The following is a 16,528-nucleotide window of genomic DNA, read 5'->3' as shown; positions in this document are numbered from 1 at the left end:
TGAAAAGCGGACTTTAACATTTTAGAAAATTCGATCAGCAAAACTGGTGTAGTTTTAATTAATCTGGGCCGCAAAATTACATCTAATTTATTTACACAACAAAATGAAGTCAAATTTGTATTTATTTTTTATTTAGGTAATACATATGTCACTTGACTTCTATTTTCCTTTTTAGATAAATGAAAATGCGTTGGCCACGACAGTGTCTTTAAACGCTGATGTAATAGTACCACCTTTAATTGTAACCGTCACTTCTCGGCTGCAAGACCCTCGTATTTGCCAAGTTTCAAGAGACGATTACTTTACTTTTCTTACACCAGAGGGAGAGCTTTATGATAAAACCGTAATTCCAGGGTATTATCGTCCTTGTTAATAAAAAATCATCCAGTTAATTGTTAGTTAAAATTCTAGAGATGATATTAATGACACAATGAATCTGAAACGCGAAAGTAAGGTGTACAGCTATAAAGAACAATTAGAAGAATTACAGCTACGGCGAGAAATTGAAGAAAAAAAGAAGAAAGATGGAAAGGTCAAACCCCCACAATTTACACCTAAACAGCTAGAAGCAATCAAAAACCAAAAAACGAAAGAACAAGCCATCAGGTCTAGACTAACAACTGTAAGTTTTTTTTTTTATCCCGTGATTCGTATTCATTATTATGTTTTAGTTGAATACATCAATAATTAATTGCGTATCAATGATCCGGGCTGCTGCTAAAGGGAATCCGTTACAACTGTCGCTACATTTTAAGGATTTACTTCCTTCTCTGTTAAATGATCTACAATCACCTCTTGCGGCTCCATACCTTTCGAAATTGTACACTGACCTTCGCACTGTGGTCTTCACCAACAAGTTAGAAACTCTAGGAGAATTGATCGCTTTCGTTACGTTAAGACTGTTGAAACCGCAGTGTGATTTAGACGCTAATTGGGAGGCAGAGAACTTAAATAAAGCAATGGTTCGAACAATTTCTTTAATTCATGAAAAAACAGTAGTGAAGAAGATTGAAGAAAACCCGGTTTGTTTTACAGTACCAGCATTCTGTTATACATTTGTGTTGTTAAAATCGAGTCTGTTGTCAAATTATGCCCGAAATCACGACGAACTGGTGCATGATGGTTTGCAGATTATTTCAGAACATGCAAAACTTCGGGCAAAGGGGCAAAACGGGTTGACGGATGTTTATGATCCTCAGTACCTTCCAATAAGGCAAATGTTTGAACTACTTGTGGAAATCATAAGTAAGTCTTATTTGCTATTTTTTGTAAAATTTGGAACTTACATGGTATAAAATTTTGCGCTTAGGTAGCTCAACTGGGCGAGTTCAATCGCAAGCCGAGGCATGTCTTTTGGATGTTGCAACATGTGCCAGCGGTGAACCTGGATGCGCTAAAGCAACAACTGAAGAAGTCGATGTGTTGCTAGGAGCTTTACAAAATCCAGCTGTCGTAGTCAGAGACGCTGCTCTGCGGAGCCTCACCATTACAGTATCCTCACTACCAACTTACCAAAACGATTATGAGTATGCGATGAAAATCAGTAAACGAATATGGATCGCAAAGTTTGATGAAAATGAAGATAACAGGTCTGTTGTGTGTACTTCACAGTCCTAGTGATTATTTTTGTATTTTAGAATTTTGGCTGACAAGTTGTGGGAACTTGCTCATCTAGATTTTCCCGCCTATCTTAGTGAAGAGCTCATGCCTGATATTGAACATCCCGTTGAATGCGTACAGGCAGCAACTTCAAGAGCTCTTGCAGCTTTATTAGAAAACAACAAAGAACAAGTGCAAGAGACTCTGAACAAATTGCTCAAGCTCTACAGCGAAAGATTACAGGTAATGTGCAGCGAATTTGTGTCTATTAAACATTTAACTTTTTTTTGGTTTAGATGATTCCGGCAAAACTAGACGAATTTGGGCGCGAATTAGAAAAACCTATCGATACTTGGTTTCCCAGACGAGGTGTTGCGTTGGCGTTGGCTCAGTTGGCTCCGTTGATAACACCAGATTTAATTGGTGGTTTGGTTCAATTCTTTGTTTCAACGTCTCTGAGTGACCGCAATGAACAAGTTAGGAAGGAAATGTTAAATGCTGCCTTAAAAATCGTTGACTTGCATGGAAAGGTATGTACTTATTCACACATTCTTCTACCTTCTATGTTACTGTCTTCATTTGTTATGACCAGGAGCGGCTTGCCCTATGAGGCAGGTGAAGCAATGGGTCACCAATGAGTTTGCGCTGTGTTATTATTTTTTTATTTCTTACCGACAAATTTTTGGCCAATCTATTGTTGCAACTTGCAAAATTTTAGCAAACAATTATTATTTGACAAAAATTTTTGTTATTCTACAGCCAGACGGATAAATAAAGAAACAATATAACGCCATAAAAATAGCGGGCAAATTTGTACCCTATTTGGGTTAGACCGCAGACTTTTCCATTTATCCCCGTACTTAGTTATTTATGAAAATCAGACTGAATAAAATATTGTTTTGTCGAAATTACATTGATATATATTGTACGAACTCATGAACAAAAAGACAACTATTCTCATTTATTGGGTCAATTATAAATATTGACCTTACGAAAAGTATTCTATATAGAGATTTTCTTTGAGTGGGACTGAAATAAATATATAGTAAAATTCGCTCAAAGCAAAGTCAGATATAGCCCCATAAGAAGCAACGTGGTCAATGACCACGTTTCACAAAAGATCAACGAATTGCGTTCGGCAAGCACGACAACTACTACACAGTGAACTTGAAATGTCTTATTATGTTTTCATTAAAAATTTACTATGTTTACTTGGAGTATAAATTTAAAACATCTGCAAGATTTCAAAGTTCCTGATTCAATCAATAAAATAAATTGACTCTTTCATTAATTTTTTTAGTCACATGACATCATCTGTTGTGTATTCAAAATCTGGAAGCCGCTATTAAGACCACAATGGGTTCACATTGGTCGTCTGAAAAGCCATTCTGGTATTCCTTCTAAAATGACTTATCTGGATAACATTTTGCGTAATCCTAAAGATATTGTAAATGCATTAATGAAACATTTCCGACCCAGCTATTCGGAGTATAGTCCAAGTTCAACAGACGAGTTGATTCATGAGTCCAGTAATAATTTCATCACCCTTATTTCGGTAAACAAAGCACTCTTCGAGTCTTGACAACTAACAAACGTAATTTGACTAGTGGCCATGATAACGTACCAGGTTTCTTATTACATGAATTTACTATTTTAAACATGTTTTAAGTTTCTTGTTGTGAAAAGATGACTACGTATATTAATTAAAAAGGCAAAATGTAAGGCCCGCCCACCCGCACTGTCTCAATTGTGATGATTTTTTTATTCGCCGTGAACCAAAGGGGCGGAGCTTAATTGTAAAATTATTATTTCTCTACAAGATCATTTTTTTTGTAATCGTCGAGAGCCAAAGGAGCGATCCTTATTATTTCTCTAGAAAAAATAACCATGTAAGACATGTTTTTGAGTATCGTGTTATTCAAAGAATACCATGTATATCATGATACAATAATTCTTTAGCTATGATACTCGTGCGACACAAAATTAAACCACTTCGCGCAGTGACGTCACTCGGTGAGTAGAACTAGTGGAATTTCAGCATAAAAGCACGAAGAATCGCTAATATTTTTTAATTTTATTGTTATAATTCGTTATGTATTTTAAAAAATGTGTTGTACAACCTCTATATTATAATATAATAATTATAATGCTGCATTAAACAACCTGAAAACTAAATTTACATCATTTACCTGAATTAAATTGTAAAAACGAATTTAACGGAGTTTGATAGTATTTCTATTGTGTGTAACAAATTAAAATTTCGTGTTTAATATTATTTTTCGTGTACTCAATAGAAAAGTGCGGCTTTAATTTGGAGATAATTATAAAAAAAAGTGCTATTTTTCTGGTTAGTAGCGCATAGGTTATCTGAAAATGCCAAGATCTTCAGAATTATCCATTTTTTGCTTTTTTTAGGTTTTCATTATTGATTATCATGAACAGACTCGTTGTTATGGTAATTGTGCACATTTAACGTGAACATAATTATCTTAAACAGAAATCTATTTTAGAAATTCTTTTCTAAACTTTCAAAAACTGAGTATAAGAAAAAGTAACCACTAAAAATAAATACATTGTACTATTGAACTGTAATCTACATGTTAATTAACAATTTTTCTTGGAGTGAAAATTGTTTTCATAGCTTGATTTTCGTCAAGCTATGAAAACAAGTTCGTCGTTTTGTTTTTAAGATAAGCAATTTTTGCTTCTAGATCTTCTCTCTATATATCTTGATCTGTATTTGTACTATGTAAAAAAACATAATTAAATATTGGATATAGTACGTCTTCAAATAATCGTTTTCCTTGAGAAAGAAATATACATCATGCAAAAAAAACGTGCAAACATAAAAGTTATTCTTCAAAAAAAAAAACTTTCCTTGAGTAAATACAATAAATAATGTTCAATATACCCAACAGATTTACTTGTAGATTCTGTTTTATCATCCAAAGCAGCACTTGCGTTGTAGGTTTCAGTGCTATAAAATAAATGAAAATATTAAATATTTGCTAAAAAAGAGTCCTATAAGATGTTCTTTGAAAACATTTTTTGTAATTGAATTTGTTTGATTTATATCAGTATTCAAGTAAAATAACCTACTTAATTTCTGTGATTTTATCCCTAGAAGAAATTTCTTTAACTAACTTGGCTGATCTCCAGACTTTAGTGTTTTTTTCCTTTTTTAGGAAGATAATTCAGAAGTTCGTGTTGCAAATTTCGTTCGAAATCGTCTTCACTAAAATGCTGTGAACACACTCTTGCATTTTTTACTATAAAAGAATCCGAACGACAACAAGAAATAACCCATACTTGTCTCTTGGAAACGAATAAAATTGTATGTCTTTTTGAAAATGTCTTGATTGTTTATCGCTATTACACCTAAAAACGCCACAACACATCGTCGTGACTTTATAAAATTATTAAAGCATAACGTATAGCCACTAAACTTTCTAAAAAATACGTGGAAGACAGAAAAACGTTGCAGAATACGCGCGAAATGCCTGTGTTTACTCACCGAGTGACGTCACTCCCCCACTCCGTACGTGCGCAATATCATACCTAGTATTTATTGTATCATGCATCAAGAAAGAAAAAATTAAAACCAAAGCCCCACTCATATAATATATAATTATGTTATTATATGATCTAAGATTCATACCTGCCCTGATCTAAATAGTAATGAAGTTTTTTTTAATTTCTTGTATAGAAATAAGTATTTTGCAGTTAAGCTCCGCCCCCTAGGTTCACGGCAAATAAAAAAAAATCATCACAATTACGATAGGGCGGGTGGGTGGGCTTACATTTTGCCTGTTTGTTTCAATAAGTCTAGACTTCTTTTCACAAAACATGAAACTTAAAACATGTTTAAATTCGAAAATTTGTATAAGGAAATATCGATTTTGCAATTAGGTTCCGTCCCATTATATCAAAATCCAAATCTCCTTGCAAAAATGTACCATTTTAACCATGTTCTAAGTTTCTTGTTGTGAAAAGATGGCTGTGTATATTAGGAAAAAAAGCAGAATATAAACCCCACCCACCCACCCTATCTTAATTCTGATGATTTTTTTATTCGTCGTAAGCCAAGGGACGGGGTTTAATTGTAAAAATCCTTATTTTTCTACGAGAAATTACCATGTGAAATATGTTCTTAACTAATCGTGTTATACAAAGGAGAACTAAATGTATTAATTAAAAAAGAAAACTAAAAGAGAAGCCCCACCCACTTGTCTCGATCTAAATCGTGATGAATTTTTCATCCGTTTTCAGACCGAGGGGCGGAGCGTAATTGCAAAATCGATATTTCCCTATGGGCAATTCCACGGAAATGTCAGCCTCAGCACATTTTTTTGAAAATTGTTAAATTAATCTAAATGTTACTATTAGTACTTTTAAAAACTTTAAATTTTACTGGCATATATTTGCTTTTACAATATAACACCCGCAGTAAAAATTTCTTGTTATTGAGGAATAATAAAATTGTTCAATGAAATGATAGATATTATATCTTCTTTAACATTGCTAGAAGCAAAGTAAATATCTTGATTTACTTACAGTATAAACCACGGTCTTAAAGAGTGCACCTTTATTGACAATAATGTACAATCGATACTTATCCCAACAGCATCTTTAAAAAAATATTACACTTCGTTCTTCTGATATACGTGATAAATGGTGTAAATAACGATAAGGGACTAATATTCATATTATTCGGAAATATTAAAAATAATTGCAAATCAGGTTACATTATCTCATTTTCTCGTTCTCGCTCTCTATTTTCATTGTACTTTTATTGCCTTGTGATTATTATTAAAAATCGTATCGTTACTTACGCGAAACGGAATAGTTTTCTTAGCTTTGAAATTAAATAATTAGTCTTGACAGCCGTCAATCTACCAATAATTTGATTTTGCTGTGTTAATCAAAATGTCTTTAACATCCACTGAAAGAATAAGAAAACACCGACAAAAATTAAAGAGATTCAGAATACCTAAAATCAACCAACCGAAAATATCAGCAGGAAATATAGGGCAAACATAAGCTGCACAAAGAAAAAAGACATTGCGCTAAAAAAAGTTAAGATATCATGAAAATAAAAAAGAGAAAAGCGAGAAAAGCCAAAATGAAAACAAAGAAATGGAAATTTCAAATGATGGTAATGTCATCAAGTAAATAAATTGTAAATTCGGTAAATCTGAATATTTTTTCTTTTTTGATCCTTTTGCTTTAACATTACATACATTTGTTTATTTCAACTTATGGAGGTTTTCATAAAAAAATAAAATTCGCAAAATCAAATTTTATAATTTTCGAAAATGCTGGAAATGTTTCATTGTACTTCATTTGCGAGAGAATCTCTGTCTAAATAACTTTCAACCAACTTTTTCTTTTGTTTAAAAACGAATTTGCAATTTTTCTTACTTCCGTGACAGCTAATATTCAGAAGTTCGCGTAAGAAACGATGACATGGTGTAAACAACGCATTTTTTTTTCTTTTCAGACATAATCAAAATTAAACTTCTCGGTTTTTGAAAATCCGAAAATTAAATTTTTTATCAATATAACTGTTTTTGTATGATAATTCACAGTTCCATAGAAAATGGAGAAAATTTATCAATTCCACAAAAGGCAGGTTCAAAGGTTTCGCGTAAGTAACGCAAACTTTTAATTAAATTTTGACTAAATTAAATATGACTTTAGTAATATCAAAATTATTAAGAAAAAAGAGAAAACAAATCTCTACGATTAGGTTAAAAGGTTGAAAATAAAAAAACTTTGCACAGTCCCGTACGATTTTAGCCTAAGTAACGGTGGAATTGCCCAAAGAGAAATTTGGAACTTTAAACATGTTTTAAGGGTCCCCAGTCGTCGCCCGCAAAATTGGTTTCAGGGAAAAGAATTATTTTTTGTAACTATGCAACCCAAAGTACCGATCCACGGCAGGTAGCGACCCAAGAGAGGAGAGATTATAGTCACTGTAGGGAGTCCGTCATAAAATGCAAATCGGTAAAAACACCAGATAAGCTTATTTATTTTCAAATGAAGGGTACAGAGAAATAACCATCGAAATCCATTTGTATGTATTTTGAAAGAAATTGAGTTGAAAGTTTAAAATGCTGCGGAAAATAGATTGAGAAACCCACAAGGGGTTCAGTCTAACACAACTTTTTATTTTCTTTATAATGTTTTAAAAATATATAAAATAAACTGTTTATGTTCAAATATAACAGCAAAAAAAAAATTGGTGGAAAGTTGTTTCGACAGAACTTCCCTCGCACCTAAAATACAATGAAACATATCCAGCATTTTACGAGTTAAATTTTTACTTTAGGTACACAATTTTGTGATGAAATCATCAACATTTTGCAAGAACACGTAAATCAATGTGGATTAGACTAAAAATAACAGTATTCCAAAAATTTCTGGGAAAATGGAATAAGTCGAGACTGATTTAATCAATTGAATAAATTGACTCATTCATTAATTTTTTTGAGGCACCAAGGTATACATACTCGTATAAGCAAATCTAAAAAAATATGAATGCAATGATAAATTACAAGTAAAAACTCATCATATTTTGCACATTTTTAGTAGAATCTATTCAGCAAAATTTTGAGATGAAGTTATCAATTTTTTAGTAGCATAATCCTGAACTTGTGGTTTATAAATACATCATTGAGATTTTTCGGCTTTTCGGTTTTTCGATTTTTCGACTTTTGATGTTCCAATTTTTCAGTATTTTAATTTTTGACATTTTCAATTTTTCCATTCTTCAAATTTTCGATTTCTCCATTTTTTTATTTTTCGATTTCTCAATTGTCCGATGCTTCACTGATACGATTTCGCAGTTTTTCAACTTTTCGATATTTTAATTTTTCAATTTTTAAAATTCTAGATTTTTCGATTTCTCGAGTTTTCAGTTCTTCTATGCATATTTCAGTTTTTCAGTTTTCGGAATTCATTAAATTTCTGATTTTCCATTTTTTTTTTTTTTTCATGTTTGGACTATTTATTATTGCTAAAAATAAAAGTAAAAAATAACTACCAAAATTGTGACTAAAAATATGTAAAAATTAATAGAAAATAGAACACATTGCTGCTAAAACATAAAAATAATTGTATTTTCCCCAAAAAATCTATTGCATGATTACTGTTCCACTAGTATTGCTAATTTAGGACGTTAGTATCAAACGCAATGAAAGTATTAATTCTTAGTTAAACAAAAAAATAGTTGAGTGTCAAAATCGAGTGAAAGATGTGAGACGTGTGTAAACAAAAGCATCTAAATAATAACTATTTCCCGCAGAATTTCTGGAGGCTTATAGAGTCGACATTGGCCTCAACGCGCTCCGGTCTGTGGATCATACGAGTTCTCGGGCGACGATGTATCTAACGAGGCAGTTGAAATACCTAATATGTCAGAGCGCAAAAAGTATTTCCCAAAAAACTTTCAAACGTTGATGTCTTTTTAATCGAACAAAACACAATTGGCGAACACAATAATCCAGAATGGTGCGCAGAAAAATCCTTATTACGTTATTTTGGTAAAATTTTCAGAATGAGAGAACAAGTAACACGGCTAAACCTACTGTACTGTGAAAAACATTTTACATCCCTGTAAATCTAGTTCAGCATGTACTCTCCCAAAATCTTTGCATAAAAAATGAAGCAAGGGCAACTGAAGCATTTTGCAGTAACACCAAACTGACAATAAGATAATGCGGTTTGTACATTTTTAGCGGCATCGCCAGACGGCTTAATAAACAAGAATGCTATCGTAGAAATATATAAAATGTCCAATTTAAATAATGCTTAATTCAACGAGATGATAAATTTTGGGAAAATAATATGATAGAGCCCTAGAAAAATTTTATTTATATGCCTTACTTCCGGAGAGAGTAGATTCTCGTTATTAAACAAGTCAACCTATTAGACAAATTGTAAAGAAAAAATTGTACAATTAAAATTTTTTATTTGTATTCGTGTCATGTGTAGTTCATATAAATCTTTTGCCCTTCTAGTATAAACACAAACCGGAATAAATAGTAATATTGGAATAGGTTTACTGGAGATATCACGTAAAAAACGTGCCTATAATACTCTACATCATAGGTGGTGCGGAAAAGAGTATCAAAAAATTAAATTTAAATAAATATGATTGTTCGGGTAAATAAGTGGTTAGTGAAATGATGAGAATCTAAATTTTGTCAGTTTTGTGTATTGATTAATATCTAAATTAACAGATTAATAAAAAATATTTGAATAATTTTTTCAAAGAAAATATTTTAGTAGAATATATAAAATTATAAAAATTTGCATACTTTTAAATCAAATTATGTCAGCAATCAAAGAAGTCGACTTGTAAAAGAGTTTCAACAATGTTGGTCAGCTAAGAGTATTTATGAGTTTTATGACCTAAAGTACCTGGACTGATTACCTGAAAGGGTCGGTCGGCAAGGCTCCCTGCTGTGTAAAACAAAGCCATTTATTGAAACGAAAAACTTTGTAAATAGGGTTGCTTAGTTTCACTTTATTTTCATTATTCAGTATTTTTTTAAAAGCAAATATTTTGATAAATATAAATTTTAAACAAAAATGACCGTGTCTTCCCCATAGAGCTCAATGTTGTCTTTGCACTGATATAAAAGTTGAAGCGAAAAATGCTCTCTCCTCGTCTAAAAATGCAATTTCCTTCGAAGAATGAACGATTAATTAAACACTAAACAATCACTTATTTTAAAAAATATTGTGTCTTCCCCAGAGATTTAGACATAATCTATCAATTGAAATGTCGATTTTTTTTTCAAAGTTGAAATTACGCCCGTAAAATGAAAATCTATTTAGCTCATTTTTCGGTCTGCTACTGGGCACCCTTAAGTTTCTTGTTGTCAAAAGATGACTACACATAAATATTAAGAAAAAAAGGCAAAATGTAATGGGAATAATGTTTGAGTCCACAGTTACGTTCTACTTACATATTAGTAATATAACCGCGAAAGCATTTAAATCTCTTGGATTTATCGTCAGTTCTTTCAGTAATATAACTACTGTATTGTGCTTTCGTAAGGGGATAACTTGATTGCGCTAGTATTGTATGGGCTGCTTCAGCTCAATTTTACATTCAGTCTATGGAAAAAATCTAGACCGCTAGAGACGTTTTCTCGAGTTTTTAGCATTTAAAATTTATCTTCCTAAAGCCTCTTAGAGGCCTACCTCAATCTTATCTTGTATTTAGGTATAACGACTTATGGACTTTAGACGTATCAGAGCCGCTTTATATTTCCTAAAAAGATTGATACATTATGCCATACATTGTCCTCAGCTTTTGGAACAGCTTCACTTTCCATCCAGATCATCATCGCGCCGTCAACAACTGTTCTACTTTCCAACGTCAACGATTGATATTCAAAAACACTCTCTCTTACATGAAATGTGTTCTGACTATACCTGTCATCTAAACGTGTTGGACTTATTTACTTAAATAGTCCTGGACGCCCGATTTTCTGATTATGGTGTGATTTTTTTTATCTAACTTACCTTATATAGGGACAACGGTAATTTATAATTAATAATTAATTTTTTGCGCCCAAAATGTTTAAAACAGATGGTATAGCGTCTATTGGCTTTTTCAGGTAAAAGTTGAGGATTTCTTTGATTTTTCGAATGATTTTGTCACAAATTTATTTAAAACTCGTGAAAAGATTTATCATTATCATTAATATGAATTAAATAATTTGTAACTGTAAACAACGGTTAGTAATTTTTTACAGTAACTTAAATAAAAAGGCATCTCCCAACCTACTTAATCTTAACTTATTTGTGCATTTATTCTGATAGTCAAAAAATGTTCTCTAAAACATCTTTGAAATTATATTTTTATTAATTCTTTTTTTTTTTTTTGTAGGAAACTGTAAGTACCTTATGGCCGGTCTTCGACACCTTTATGAGCAAATCAACCAAATCGGCCCATTTAGACGCCGTAAAACAAGCCGTTGTAATATTAATGGGTTCGTTAGCACGCCATTTGGACAAAGACGATGAAAGAATCAAGCCCATCGTTCTAAGATTAATACAAGCCCTTTCTACTCCATCTCAAACCGTCCAAGAAGCCGTAGGCAATTGCCTTCCCCCATTAATCCCATCAGTAAAAGAAGAAGCTCCTGGTTACATCAACAAACTATTACATCAATTACTAAAAGGAGACAAATACGGCGAGCGCAAAGGCGCCGCCTATGGCCTCGCAGGAATAGTCAAAGGCATGGGCATCCTAGCCCTAAAGCAGCACGATATAATGACGAAATTAACCGACGCAATCCAGGACAAAAAAAATTACAAACACCGAGAGGGCGCTCTCTTCGCTTTCGAGATGCTTTTCCACATGTTGGGAAAATTGTTTGAACCGTACATTATTCACGTATTACCACATCTGCTTCAATGTTTTGGAGATACGAGTCAGTATGTGCGTGCTGCCGCCGATGACACTGCCAAAGTTGTGATGAGTAAACTGTCTGGACATGGCGTCAAGTTGGTTTTGCCATCATTGCTGGATGCGCTGGAACAGGATTCGTGGAGGACTAAGACCGGTTCGGTGGAGTTGTTGGGGGCTATGGCGTACTGTGCTCCTAAACAGTTGTCTTCGTGCCTACCGAGTATTGTACCTAAGCTCATTGAGGTGTTGAGCGACTCACACATGAAGGTACAAGAGGCGGGAGCGGCGGCGTTGAAAGTTATTGGCTCGGTTATACGAAATCCGGAAATCCAAGGTAAAAAGTTTGAATGTTTATAGTTATACCATTGTTTAAGTATATTATAGTTGGACAACCTAATACAAATTTTACTTCGCCTAAATAGTGAGCTTTAGGACAAGGAATCCAGGGGGCGTGGGACAAATTTTTCGTCAACGCGCATTTTCACTACAGTGAGCCAACGTATTAGGTTTATTTTACTCTAAATCAGATGGCGCCATCAAACATTAGCAAAGGCAAACACCCTTTACTCTACTCTTATACGAGGAGTTATCCATAAATCCATAATTAACATTGTTCCGTAAACAGTAATGTGTATAAACATATATGTACAAACTATGAAAATATACTTGACATTAAAAATATGAAGCAACGCGTTGTAACGTGATAAGAAAGAATTGAATTTAATTGAATTTGACGCATATTTTTATTTGACTATATCTGAAGACTGACAGAAACTTTCCAAGGGTTTTTAAACTGGTATAATTGTTTAGTTTTACAAGATTAAAGTAAAATAAGATTTTAAGTAAAATTTAGATTCGTGGTGTTACAAAAATATTAACACAAAATGAAAATATATGTTCAAAGTAAATAACAGAATGACATAAACTTTCGGCGTTAACATTACAAATAATTACAAGAGAGAAAAAAACGCATAAACAACTTAAGAGGCATGTTTGTAATATCGAGTTGTTAAAGGCTGCTTTGAAGACTGTTTGTTTCTATGAAAAACAATTGCTGTTATCGGACATTTTGGTAGATTTTGTTCCAAAAATCCGAGATAACTAATTGTTTCTTGAACTAGTTTCCGTAACTTCTAAAATTTAAAAAGGATACGCCGTTCTGCTGTAATAAAATCTAGAATAAGGTCAAAATCACACTAATATTACATCTGATTTTGTTAACCACATGAATATAATTTACATTAAAATAAGTTACAGACATTGTTTGAAATGTTTATTATAGTTCGAAAACAAGATAAAATAAATAAATAAATAAATAAAATGTGCAGTTTATAAACTTCAGAATTTTAGTATAAAAATAATCATGTTTGAAGCTTTATTTTGTCTGTTCCATTTTATTGGGTGTATTGGGCACCTCTCGGGACATAACACCGACATCAGTGCACCGACCCAACGTTCTTTAACCGATGGGATGATTTATTACTTCCGTTATGCTGGCCCTACACACAGCGATTTGGTTTTCGGATTTTCGGCTAGATCTGCACAGTTAACTCTGCGCACTGCACACTGACATAGAGTATTTTGTTCACGCGAGCATCAAAAACATTACGCCGAAAGCACTTCTTCAAGTGTTATTTTTTTTAAGATGTCATATTTGTCAGCGTTTCCAAAATTTTCTTCTTTACACAGGTCAACTAATTTTTCGTAAACCGCATTTTAAAATTTTTGTTATTGTATTTTTTACTTTTTAATTTTCTAAGGCATGAAAAAATCCCTTATAGGTTTCTATGAATTTATTAACGAAATCAACTGATAACTTGCGCGCCATTTTGTGTTAATACCAATAGTGATTATGATAATTTTATAATTATCATTTGAATGAAATTGTGTTCTTCACTTCGCGAACGACAGCAAACAATTTAAAATTACCGTTAGTCAAGCACGTGAAAATCCATCTCTCCCAAATATGTCTTTCTTGGCACGATTTGTAATCCGAAGTCTCCCTCCACATGCAATTTTTCGTCTCCTGAGAACTTGTTTGATCTACAGACCAAAGCTCACTCAGGCCAATATCGGCTTTAAGCGATTTATCTATAAACCGATATTCGTTAGAGTTGATGTGATACAATACATCCACTACGAAGAACTAACCCATTTCGACCATTGGACTTTACAACGAATAAGTGAACAAAGTTCTTGAACATCTTAACGATTTAATACATAATGTTCCCGAATGACAAAATTTACATTTCAAATTGTATTATCAAATTACACTCTCCAAAATTTGTCACGAACAATGAAATGACGCAATCTCCAAATTTTACAATAGTAAAATTGTAGTTTGGCCCCGTTTACGGTTTATGCATCCGTGTCGAGTTTTCACCTTAGACGTCAAGATTTTTTGAAAAAAAAAATCAACATTTTCCAATTTATAATGTTATGTATTTAAATTTTAAAAAGTAGAATAGTCCTGATCTTGTGATTTATACCTAAATACGCTACTGGGATTTTTCGGCTTGTCGATTTCTCGATTTTTCAACTTTAAATGTCTCAATTTTTCAATATTTCAATTTTGGGCTTTTCCGATTCCTCCATTCCTTAAATTTTCTATTTCTCGATTTTTTTTATTTTTCGATTTCTCAATCTTACGATGTTTCAATGATACGATTTCTCAATTTTTGTCCTCTTCAATTTTACGGTTTTTTCAAATTTTCACGTTTCTAAATTTTCAGTTTGCCGATTTCTAAAGTATTTTTTTATTTGTCCATTTCTGGATTTCCTAAAGTTTCGATTTTTCACATCTTCAATTCCTCAATTTTTCGATCTTTTAAGATTACGATTTTTCAATTTTACTTTTTTAGATTTTCGATTTCTCAATTTTCCAATTTTTTAATTTCTCAATTTTTTGAATATTTCTTTCAGTTATGAAATTTTTCAATATTTCAATTTTTCGACTTTTCGATTTTTGAATTGATGGATTTTTTTTTGATTTCTCGCTTTTTTCCTTTTTCGATTTTCATTTATTGTAAACTTTAGATTTTTCAATTCTGGGACTGTTTAATGCTTCGATTTCTCAATTTTTAAACTTTTCGATGTTTTAATATTTCATTTTTTAAAATTCTAGGTTTTTCGATATCTCGAGTTTTCAGTTCTTCTATATTTCAATTTTTCATTTTTCGATTTTTTGAATTTTAATTTTTGACTTTCCAGTTTTTCTTTTTTAAAATTTTTCGATTATTCTATTTTTTAATTTCTCAATTTATCGAATTCAGATGTTTCGTTGTTTTGATTGTTCGATTTCTCAATTTTTCAATTTTTGACTTTCCTTTTCGGCTTCCGACTCCTCAATTTCTCGATCCTCCGATTTTTCGATTTCTCGAAGTCTCAGTTTTTGAATTTTTCGATGTTTCGATTTTTGGATTTCTCGGTTTTTCAATTTTTTTCTTTTGAGCTTTTCAATTTCTGGATTTTCCAATTTTTCAGTGCCTCGATTTTTCAATTTTTCAAATTGAATTGGATCTCTCGATTCTTCAATTTTGCGATATTTTAATTATTCATTGTTTTAAATTTTAGTTTTTTCGATTTCTCGATTTTTTGACTTTTCAGTTCTTCAGTATTTAAATTTTTGAATTTTTCAAATTTTTGCGTTAAATTTTCAGTTTTCTGATTTCTCAATTAATCTATTTTTGATTTTCCCACTTCTCAAAGTTTCGATTTTTCAGTTCTTCAATTCTTCGATTTTTCGACTTCGCTTTATTGGTTTGTCGATTTCTCAATTTTTGGATATTTATTTCAGTTTTGATATTTTTCAATACTTCGATTCTTTCATTTTTCGACTTCTAGATTTTTCTATTTTTTATTTTTGGATTTTCAGTTTTTTGTTTTTTATTTTAATTTCTCAATTTTTCAACTTTTTCATATTTTAATTTTTAAATTTCTAGATTTTTCAGTTTCTCGAGTTTCCAGTTCTATATTTTAATTTTTTAAATTTACGAATGTTTAAATTTTTTGAGATCTCAATTCATTGAGATTCGGATGTTTCGATGTTTTGATTATTCAATCTCGCTTTATCAATTTTTTCCATATTTAAGTTTTCGATTTTTCGATTTTGGCCTACTTCGGTTTCTCAATTTTTTGATTTTTCGACTTCTCGATTTTTCGACTCCTCGATTTTTTTTTGTCTTTTGATTTTTCGATTTCTCGATGTCTCAATTTTTGAATTTTACAATGTTTCGATTTTTGATTTATCCGATTTTTCAATTGTCCAATTTTTTAAATTCTCGACTTCTCGATTCGTTGATTTTTCAGTTTTTCGATTATTAAATTTTAGATTTTTATTTTTGTTTTTATTTTTGATTTTGTGATGTTTGGATTTCTCCATTTTTCAGTTTTAGGATATTTTAACTTTTCAGTGTTTTAAATTTTAGATTTTTCGATTTTTTAGTTCTTCAATATTTTTTTATTTTTCAAATTTTGACGTTTCTGAATGTTTAGTTTTTG

At 31.7% G+C, this 16,528-nt stretch overlaps 1 protein-coding gene across 1 annotated transcript in view; it reads left to right on the top strand.

The window, feature by feature from the left end:
- Positions 1-16,528, top strand: part of LOC135139664 (stalled ribosome sensor GCN1) — a 56,978-nt gene that overhangs the window by 14,795 nt on the left and 25,655 nt on the right. Inside the window, exons 8-14 of the mRNA XM_064069969.1 lie at positions 176-354; positions 412-622; positions 672-1,245; positions 1,310-1,589; positions 1,638-1,842; positions 1,896-2,129; positions 11,504-12,362. Coding sequence (XP_063926039.1) covers positions 176-354; positions 412-622; positions 672-1,245; positions 1,310-1,589; positions 1,638-1,842; positions 1,896-2,129; positions 11,504-12,362 — 2,542 coding nt within the window. The remainder of the gene's footprint in view (positions 1-175; positions 355-411; positions 623-671; positions 1,246-1,309; positions 1,590-1,637; positions 1,843-1,895; positions 2,130-11,503; positions 12,363-16,528) is intronic.

The sequence above is a fragment of the Zophobas morio genome, unplaced genomic scaffold, assembly GCF_036711695.1.
Source record: "Zophobas morio isolate AGI-343-1 ecotype UQ-CSIRO unplaced genomic scaffold, CSIRO_AGI_Zmor_V1 ptg000031l, whole genome shotgun sequence".
In the NCBI taxonomy this organism is placed as follows: Eukaryota; Metazoa; Arthropoda; class Insecta; order Coleoptera; family Tenebrionidae; genus Zophobas; species Zophobas morio.
The sequence above is the reverse complement of the archived record's forward strand: the minus strand, read 5'-3'. Positions and strand labels throughout refer to the sequence as shown.